The sequence below is a fragment of the Tupaia chinensis genome, unplaced genomic scaffold, assembly GCF_000334495.1.
Source record: "Tupaia chinensis unplaced genomic scaffold, TupChi_1.0 Scaffold000146_1, whole genome shotgun sequence".
Classification (NCBI taxonomy): Eukaryota; Metazoa; Chordata; class Mammalia; order Scandentia; family Tupaiidae; genus Tupaia; species Tupaia belangeri.
This window is the reverse complement of record NW_006159616.1, coordinates 2,420,129-2,429,861: the sequence shown is the minus strand read 5'-3', so window position 1 is coordinate 2,429,861 and position 9,733 is coordinate 2,420,129. Positions and strand designations below refer to the sequence as shown.

The window sequence follows — 9,733 nt, the reverse complement described above, 5'->3', positions numbered from 1 at the left end:
GCGCCCCCCTCCTTCCCCCCTCTTCCCCTCCTCTTCCGACCCCAGCGGCCCCTCCAGCACTGCCACCTCAGAAGCCCCCCATCCCCAGGCTGTACATGAAACAGAAATCCTGGTGTACGCCCTGAAAATAAATATCTTTTGCTTTAAAAAAAAGAAAGAAAAAAAAAAAAAAAGACACAAACCCAAACCCCAAAGCCAAACAGCAAGTCTGTTATTTGGGAGTTTAATGAGCCCGTGTGAAGTCTCTACTGGGACTGGAAAGGATGAGGCTCCAGGCAAGATTGGGGGCTTCGTTTTCCACCCTGCAAATGCCAAGGGCTTAGGTTCTGCGGGAACAATGGGGGGAGGCAGAGGACCCGTGACCTGGGGTCCCCTTCTCTTCTGCCCTGGCAGCCTGCCCCAGAGCCCAGTGGCGGCAGGGGTGAGAACCTTGCCTCTCTGTCTCCCCCTCCTGGTCGTAACATCCCTCTGCTGGAAGCTGCCCCGGTGCCCGGGCAACCCTGGATTCAGCGTCTCCTCCTGTGACCGCCTGTGGGGGTGTTCTTCCCATTTTACAGATAAGGAGCCTGAGGCCGAGTTAAGTAGCAGGCCACTGGTCAGTAAGTGGAGACTCGGGATTTGAGCCCAAGTCTGACTTCCAAGCCCAAGGTCTCTGCAGGTCCCCATGACCTAGGCCAGTCCTGGGGTGCCTTCCCCACCTCCACCACCACCCTGGACTCCTGGCTCCCTCTCCACCCCGCGGAGACTGGCTTCTGAGGGGGGGACAGAGTGGAGGGTACAGAAGGGAGCCTGTGAGACACTAGGCCTGGGGACAGAGCACCTGGGCCCTGCTCTCCCAAAGTGTCAGCCAGGGGCAGTGTCCTGGGCTGGCGCCCGCGGTGACAGGAGGACACCAGCATGATGGTCCCCACGGGCGGCGGCTGCTGTGCGCTTGGCCCTTGTTTTAAAAATAGTCAGGACTTCAAACATGGACTCCCAAGGAAAACAAACAGCCCCGCGACCGCCTGCCCACGCACAGCACCGTGGTGGGTAAAATTAGCCCGGCGGTGACTACACAGACGCGAGCCCGGGCCGCTGTTTGCCAGGCTGCGGTGGGCCGGCTCCCAGCTGGGCTGCCCCGGAGACCTCCCTGGCTGCGGCCTCGCGCGCTCTGCCTCTCGCTGTGGGAGAGCAGGCTCGAGGAGTCCCTGGCCTCGGCTCCACGGGTGCCACGGGTCCCAAGCTTCGAATCCTGGCTCTGCCCCTTACTGGGTGTGTGGCCCCAGGGGGTGGGGGTCACATTTTTCTGCCCATTTAGTTATTTGGAAAATGGGTCCCACACTTCCCCTGTCACCTGGTGGGAAGCTGCGTGAGTGTGGCTTAGCGCTGGCACGCAGAGCACGCAGCCTGTGCCCCTGCTCGCAGCCTCGGTGAGCCCTGAGCCAGCCTGCTGGAGAGTCGGGTAGTGCGCCGGCCATAGCTCCAGGGCTTGCTCGAAGCCCAAGCCAGTCTCAACAGACAGGCCTGGGAGCTGGAGAACGGAAGGCGCAGAGACTCCTGAGCCCAGGACTCAGCTCGCTGGGTAAGTAGCCCACACCATCCCCAGGGGCACCAGGAGACCAGCTGTCTAGGCCAGGCCACGGGGGCTTCTGGACATCTGGAACTCTGGGGTACTGATGGCGCCTGTCACTTTTAGGTGATCATGGGAGGTGGCCGGAAGTACATGTACCCCAAGAATAGGACCGACGTGGAGTACGAGATGGATGAGAAGTCCAGGGGCACGAGGCTGGATGGGCTGAACCTCATTGACGTCTGGAAGAGCTTCAAACCTCGACACCAGGTAGCCGTCAAGGGGCTGGGGGCTGCAGGGACAGCGTGTGGGGGGCTGCGTGACCCCACCCTGAGCCGGCATCCTCTTTTGGAAAACGGAGATCATAATTCTTACCTCCATGGGCTAAAATGGTCGAGCGATACATGGATGGCACGCAGTGGGTGATCGGTTGCCCCAGAGAGAGGTGGGGGGAGGCGGCGAAGTTCCCTGCATGGGAGTTCAGTCCACTTGAGCACCTCTGTGGCATGTCCCAGACGGGTGGAGACACACTGGACACGTCAGCTGGTCAGGGCACAGGGGACACGTCAGCTGGTCAGGACACAGAACACTATGTGCTTGGACGTGGGAAGCTCAGGACCTGCAGGTACCCCAAGGGGACAGACCAGGAGGGGCCAGGAAGCCCTGGGCAGCTAGGAGGAGGGGAAGGACGGCTGCGTTGGAGAGGTGGCCGGAGGCTATGGCTGGAAGAAGGTGGGATGCCCTCTTTTGGTCCGGGGGAGGATAGGGACTGGGGGCAGGGAAGCTGGGGCTCAGGAGAGCCCAAGCTCTGGCCCTTTAAATCTGTGCTGCTGGGAGCCCTGGGCAGCTGGGGTTCTGGAAATGACTGTGGTCAGGGCTGAAGACAGTGGGAGCAGCCTGGCAGCCGCTTTGATGTCACTCTGGGCTTGGGTTTCTGAGGGTTCCAGGACTGGCCCCTGGGGAGGCCTCGTGGGATGAGGCAGGGCCAAGAGTGAGGCAGGGGCAGGGGCTGGGGAACAGCCCCCAGGGTCCTGCAGGGGGTGGCATGGGACTGAGCAGCTTGGAGCCCTTTCTATTCCTCCGGGTCAGCTCAGACTGGCCCTGAGCCACTCCTTGTCCCCCTGGAGACAGCTCGCCTCCCAGCCTCAGTGTCTCCACATGGAACATGGGGCCAGGCCTCAATCCCTGTTTGGTCTAGACCCTCACACCAGGCCTGAGTCAGGTGTCACTGTCCAGTCTCGTCTAGGCCACGCACCCCCGGAAAACCACCTTTCAGGCGGGTTCTCGAGCCAGCTTCACTTGAACACTTCGGAGCTGCAGCTTCTGTGTGCCTCGGTGTCCCCATCTGTGCAGTGGGGATGGCAGGACCATGCAGGGCTGACATGAGGACGAAGTGCGAGAACACAGAAGAGCCAGTGGGTGGTGTAGTGGTTGGGGCGCTGGACTCCCATGGGGTTGACCACGGTTCGAGTCCTAGACCCAGAAGTTTAAAACATGCCAGGCGCATGTGTGTGCGTGCCTAAAATCTCGAAAGGAGAATGAAGGAGAGGAGATTGTGGCGTGGCCATCCCCCCAGGGGTGATTTCTTGCTTTCCGTCTCTTTCTCTCCAGTGAGCACAAACACCCTACAGCAAAAATCTCTCTCTCTGAAAACAAACAAATAAAAAGAGCAACCTCAGTGAAGCAGGGGTCTGAGGGCCTCCCCACCCTTGTCCCCACTGCAGCCCCTGAAACCACTGACCCCAGGGCCGGGGCCCACAGAGAGGGAGAGCCCTCTGAAGGACCTGCAGCTGAGGCACTGCTGGCCCAGGGGCTGGGAAGACAGCCGTCTGCAGGCCAAGCCCGGCCAGCCCCTCTGTGGTCCTTACGCCCTGAGGGGCAGCACTTCCTATCTCTTCCCTCCTGGGTGGAACGCCAAGGCAGGCCTAGGGCTTGCTTTCTCCCTGGCTTCATGGCCCTGAGCTCACAGCTCACACACCCTGTGGCGGGCCCTGCAGACCCTTCCTGTGGACCAGGAGCTAGGTGAGTGCAGAGCTGGGGAAGTCTCCTGCCTGCCCTGTGACCCCGCCTGCCTGCAACACTCCTCCCTGCCCCTCTGCCGATCATTCCTTCTCATCCTCCAGGGCTCCATTAGGGCATCACCCCCACCAGGAAGCCCTCCCTGATCCTGACCCTGCTCATGGTTCCAGGGGTCTCAGAATGCTCACCCCTTGCTTTAGACAGTGCTCACTGCCTGTTTGCCATTTCTCCAGGCCAGGCATAGTGGATCCTTAGGGAGAGATTGTTAAAGGAGGGAAGGGAACGATTGCATGCCCAGGACTCTGAGAGCAGCTGGAGTTGGGCCTTCAGCTGCCCCCAGCCGGGCAAGTGCTGACACAAGCCCTTCCTCCTAGCACGCCCACTTCGTCTGGAACCGCACCGAGCTCCTGGCCCTTGACCCCTACACCGTGGACTACCTCTTGGGTGAGTGCAGGGTAGCATGGAGGATGCGTGGCTGGAAGTCCTGTGGCCAGGGCTGCGGGAGTCCAGCCCTCAGGCTCCAGGACCTGGCAGGGGTGAGAAGGGGGGGCTCTGGTCCCCAGAACGAGGCCTGAAATTTGCTGGCTGGGCAGGCGAGCTTAGCCCCATGGACACAGGAGCAATTAGAGTTGAGAGAGGGGAGCGGCCCGTGGCGAGCAGCACAGCTGAGTCGTGGCGTGGCCTGGGCATGGACAGTCCTGGCTGGGAGCTGGGACTTGGACCTGGAGGAATGGGGACTAAGCAAGGGGCTGGGGCAGCTCCAGGCTGGGTGGAGCAAGTCCCCGAGCACCACACAGACACCTGGGTCCTCTTGCCACCTGGCTGGTGTACCAAGCTAGCAGCGATCATCAAGGAGCCCCGCCCTGGGTCCGCAGGGTGTCAGAGATTGTGGCTCAGAGCCAGGTGCCTGGAGAACCCCTGCACACATGCACAGCGCCCTCTACGTGCTGATGTGGCGTGGAACTTCCGCTCGTGAACCCTCGAGTCAGAGTGCCGTGTTCACAGCCCTGCCCTCTATTAGCTGTGTGACCTGGGACAAGCGATTTTGCCTCTCTGTGCCTGTCTCCTCTCCTGCAAAGCAGGGGTAATCGCTCTTCTATAAAATGGACATGAGGGGACCTACAGCAAGGCTGCCGTACGCCTGAAATAAACTAATACATCTTCTAAGTCCTCTGTTGCCACGTAACGAATTCATCTCGGAACTTCACGGCTTGAAATGAGTTAACATGTATGACCTCACACAGCTGTGAGGGTCAGGGGTTTGGGAAGAGCTTAGCTGCCGCCATCTGAAGGCTCGTCTGGGGCCGGAGCTCCCAGGGTGGCACACTCTCAAGACTGGCTGGGGGAACCAGCAGTTAGCGTAATGGCTGTGTCGCTGGACTCCCGTGTAGTTAACCGCGGTTCGCGTCCTGGACCCGGTGACTTAAAACTCATGCCGGGCATGTGTGCGTGCATGCCCAAGATCCCGAGAGGAGAATGGAGAAGAAGGGATTGTGGCGTGACCATCCCCCCTGGGGGGTGATTTCTCGCTTTCTGTCTCTCTGTCTCTGTCTGTCTGGCGAGTGTACGCGCCCTATAGCGAAAACCTCTCAAAAAAAAAAAAAAAAAAAGAGTGGCTTGTCTTGACTGTTGGCGGGCAGCCTCCATTCCTCGCCACATGGATCTCTCCACAGAGCCGTCCCAGGCCCTCGCCACTGTGACTGGCTTCCCACAGAGACCAAGAACGTGCCTCGTGTCTCGTGCCTCGTGCCCTGGCCCTGGAAAGCACTCACCGTTGTTGCAGCAGTGCTCTGTTCTGCTGGCTACACAGGCTGGCCTGGTCAATGTGGGGGGGCCACACAGGGGTGTGTGCTCTACAGGCAGAGACTGTGGGCACCATCTTGGAGGCTAACTCCTCTGTGCTTCCAAAGCGCTTAGAACAGCACGGACATGGGACCAACCGTTAGCATAATGGCTATGTCACTGGACTCCCATGTAGTTGACTGCGGTTCGAGTCCCGGACCTGGTGGCTTAAACTCGCCGGGTGCGTGTGCGTGCGTGCCCAAGATCCCGAGAGGAGAATGGAGGAGAAGGGATTGAGGCGTGGCCATCCCCCCCGGGGGGGGTGATTTCTCGGTTTCTGTCTCTCTGTTTCTCTCTCTCTCTCTCTCTGGCGAGCGCATGCGCCCTATAGCAAAAACCTCTTAAAAAAAAAAAACTGTAAAAAAAAAAAAAAAAAAGAACAGCAGAGACAGAGAGGAGCATTGCAAATTAGGGCTGAGTGCCCTCACACACCCTCACGGAAGGGACCAGAACCCCCAGCACATGGAACCTTGTGACATGGACAAGGAACATACTGCTCTTATGTCACAAGGGGAAAACTGAGCTTGGGGACCAGCAGGGACCATGACTCTGAGCCTTCTGCTGTTTGGCTGTACACGCTGTGCCCTTCAACCCCCGTGTGAATGCACACATGTGCAAGCTGCCCTGTTGGTGCAGGCTATGGCCCTGTGCTTTGGCGTCACAGAGCTGTGTCCTGGCTGGAGGTAGACTGATGGGTTTGAATCTCAGACTGGAATAGCAAGCTATTGCCACTCCGAGCCTCAGTCTCCTCCTCTGGAAAATGGGCATGTGACCCCTCACCATAGAGATGGCTGTGAAGAGGAATGGTGGACACAATTCTGGGCTCATATGAGCCCACGATAGAGTCCTCCCCTGCCCCACTCTGCACCCCAGTTGGGTGTGGGCAGTCTGTGCTCCTGAGACACCCCAGGTTTGGGGTCCCCCTGACCCTGCCACATCTACACCCCTCTGTGCCACTGCAGGTCTCTTCGAGCCGGGAGACATGCAGTACGAGCTGAACAGGAACAATGTGACAGACCCGTCCCTCTCCGAGATGGTGGAGGTGGCCCTCACGATTCTGAAGAAGAACCCCAAAGGCTTCTTTTTGCTGGTGGAAGGTAGGGGCCCTAGGCCTGCCGAGAGGGAGCTTCTGGAAACATGGCCCTAGGAAGGGCGGGGCAATCCAGCTCAAAGAGAGCTGACCAGTTTTGGAAGGAAGGGAGAAACTTCCAGGGGGGAGGGTTGTGGACTTGGGGAGGGGGCTCTGGAAGCTCGCTCCGTGGGGGTGGCAGCCCAGGAAGGGCTTCTGAGAGACGAGGTGGGTTTCTTCCCTTTGGGGGTCTCTCTACAAGCCCTGGCTCTGGAGGGGGCTGCAGCCCCTCCACTTCACTCTTCTGAGCGTCTGCGACCGGGCTGTGCCATGCCACATGCTGGCGTTCACAGGCCTGGAGTCAGGCTCGGGTTCCTGTCCTGGTGCTGCCACCCGCAGGCTGTGTGACCTGTGCCAGCAGCTTCTGTAAATGCGACCGGGGACAGCGCCCCCGTCAGGCTCAGGTTCCTGTCCTGTCCTGGTGCTGCCACCCGCAGGCTGTGTGACCTGTGCCAGCAGCTTCTGTAAATGCGACCGGGGACAGCGCCCCTTCCCTGAAAGGGGGACTAGCCGCCATTGCATTCAGAGACAGACATACTGGGCCCAGCCAAGAATGCGACCCATGCCTGTTCCGTCACCGTCCTGACTACACAGGGGCTAGGCCGTCCCGTAGGAGGTGTGAGGTGGACCTGCAGTCTCCCATGCTAACAGCCAGTGAGCGTCTTTACCAGCCAGTGAGCGTCTTGGTCACTCACGTCGCCCCGCTGAGGTCTACGTGCGTGTGCGCACACACACACGCACACAGGGACATCCTTGCACGTGTGCTCTTACCACACACACACAGTCAGCCCCTCCACCTCCAGAGGCCAGGGGTGGCAGCCCAGCCTGGCTGTTTTTGTGCCAAACCTTGGGGTTCCCACTCAAGCACAGCGGTCTCAGCCCCGGACCGGCCTCTGACGCCAGGAGCCTGCCAGGAACCAGCTGTGGTGAACACGGGCTCCCCTGGGAGCTGTCCTCTTTGTGAGCAGAGCCAGGCCAGGCCGCCAGGCCAGCTGCTCCCAGAGCCACAACAAAGGGGGGCCCCGCCCTGCCGGCCCACCAGGCCAGCTGTGAGGCACTGGCCGGTGGGGACAGGGGGCAGCCTGGCGCCCAGGCACAGACCCTCTGCTGGGAGTGTCCACCCAGGCTGTGCGTCCCGGCAGAGGGGGAGGCGGTTCCCGAGGTCACACAGCTGCCAGCCACTAGGCCAGCTTACAGCCAGGCTCCTGGCCTCCCCGAGAGGGAGGCGCTGTGCGATTCAGGCCACCAGGAAGCCTGCGTGAGCACTGCCCTGGTACCCAGCATTCACCTCCTGGGAGTGAGAGGCCCCTGTGCTTCCTGCTTCGAGAGGGAAGAGTCAATGAGTCTCAGCTGAATTCAAATCCCAGCAACCCCCCCCATGAGGACACCCCGTCTCCCACCCCAGGCCTCAGTTGCTCCATCTGTAAATGTGGCTGATCAGACCCCATCTCTGCCCAGGTTGGTTGTGAGGGGAAATGAGATGGTGTCATGCCTGGCACACAGTAGGTGCGCAGGCAGGTGCTCCTTCCCTACCTCCCTGAGGTCTCCAGGAGCTCTCTCCGGCCGGAAGCCTTGGTGCTGGAGCGGAGTGGGTGCGGAGCACACGCGCTCGGCTGGGGCCTCTGCTCTGGTCTTGGCGGGGCACGCGCCTTGCTTGTGCCTCTGACCGCGTGACCCTCTGGCGAGACGCCTAAGGTGTGACTCCTGCCACAGAGCAGTTAGCCGGCCTTGCGCAGCGAAGGGTAATTGTGGGCCTTGGGAGTGCACGTCTCCTCCTTGGCCCCTCACCCGGGCCTTTGCCTCGGTGTCCCAAGGAGGCAGGATCGACCACGGACACCACGAAGGCAAAGCCAAGCAGGCACTGCACGAGGCGGTGGAGATGGACCGGGCAATCGGACAGGCAGGTGCCATGACCTCCCTGGAAGACACGCTGACCGTGGTCACTGCTGACCACTCCCACGTCTTCACCTTTGGTGGATACACCCCCCGTGGCAACTCTATCTTTGGTAGGCGAGCCTCTGTTGGGGTGGGCATGGGCGCTCCCAGATCTCCTGTCTGCCCACCTGGGAGTGCAGTCGGGTCAGAGAACCAGCGGGCCCAGCCCTGGCGGGGACTCAGAGTACCTGGGTGGGGAGGGAGAATTACCGGTTACAGGCATGGAGGATGCAGGGTGAGGAGCCGGAGTGAGCTGAAGGCATGGCTGGGTGGTGGGTGGGAGGGTGACAGACAGGTGGGAAGGACGTGGGGACAGTGAAAGTGGAGTAAATGCAGTTTGGAAGGTGGCCTCACGGAGGTGGTATGGCGCCGGTGAGGAAGATCCAGGGGCGCCCAGCCACTGAGAGGCCCAGCCCTCGGTGCCCTGGCATGACCAGCCGCCCTCCCGTGCAGGCTTGGCTCCCATGGTGAGCGACACGGACAAGAAGCCCTTCACCGCCATCCTCTATGGAAACGGGCCTGGCTACAAGGTCGTGGGCGGTGAGCGAGAAAATGTCTCCATGGTCGACTACGGTGAGACTGCCAAGACCCAGGACAGGGAAGGCACCGAGCAGCCCGCGGGGGTGGGCTTGTGACAGAGCGTAAGCTCGTGGCCCAGGTTGGGGGTCTCGGGGCTCGAGTCGGTCATCTCCTGTGAACCCCCTTCTGCCACTCAGCAGCTTGCGACCTCAGGCGTGACTTCGCCCTTCGCAGCTTCGGGTCCCTCCATTCTCCCAAGGGGGTGTGAAGGATGGGATGGTCTAATGAGCGCGGGTTTCCCCGCGCTGAGCCCCAGGGTCCTCTCCTGTAAACGGGGGGCGTTCAAACTGCAGGGTGGGAGCAGAGGAGCTGCGCACAGTGCCAGCCCGGGCAGGTGCTCAGCCATTTCCCTCTCACCCACAGCTCACAACAACTACCAGGCCCAGTCGGCCGTGCCCCTGCGCCACGAGACCCACGGCGGGGAGGACGTGGCTGTCTTCGCCAAGGGCCCCATGGCGCACCTGCTGCACGGCGTCCATGAGCAGAACTACATCCCCCACGTGATGGCCTACGCGGCCTGCATCGGGGCCAACCTGGACCACTGTGCCCAGGGCAGCACGGCGGGCAGCCCCGCCCCGGGGCCCCTGCTGCTCCTGCTGGCCCTGCTGCCCCTGAGCAGCCTGTTCTGAGGGTCCCGGCCCCGGGTACCCACAAGTCCACGACCAGTGGCTGGGCGTGCC

The 9,733-nt window shown here is 61.1% G+C and overlaps 1 protein-coding gene across 5 annotated transcripts in view; it reads left to right on the top strand.

The window, feature by feature from the left end:
• Window positions 1-9,733, top strand: part of ALPL (alkaline phosphatase, biomineralization associated) — a 39,143-nt gene that overhangs the window by 28,336 nt on the left and 1,074 nt on the right. For 3 of the 5 annotated variants that reach the window (XM_027770583.1, XM_027770585.1, XM_027770582.1), the window contains exons 7-12: window positions 1,676-1,819; window positions 3,943-4,012; window positions 6,373-6,507; window positions 8,354-8,545; window positions 8,928-9,047; window positions 9,417-9,724. In XM_027770583.1, the coding sequence (XP_027626384.1) occupies window positions 1,676-1,819; window positions 3,943-4,012; window positions 6,373-6,507; window positions 8,354-8,545; window positions 8,928-9,047; window positions 9,417-9,682 (927 nt within the window). In that variant the 3' untranslated portion in view covers window positions 9,683-9,724. Of the gene's footprint in view, window positions 1-1,675; window positions 1,820-3,942; window positions 4,013-6,372; window positions 6,508-8,353; window positions 8,546-8,927; window positions 9,048-9,416; window positions 9,726-9,733 lie in introns of those variants that run through there. The other 2 variants (XM_006145175.3, XM_027770586.1) reach the window with 2 other exon arrangements.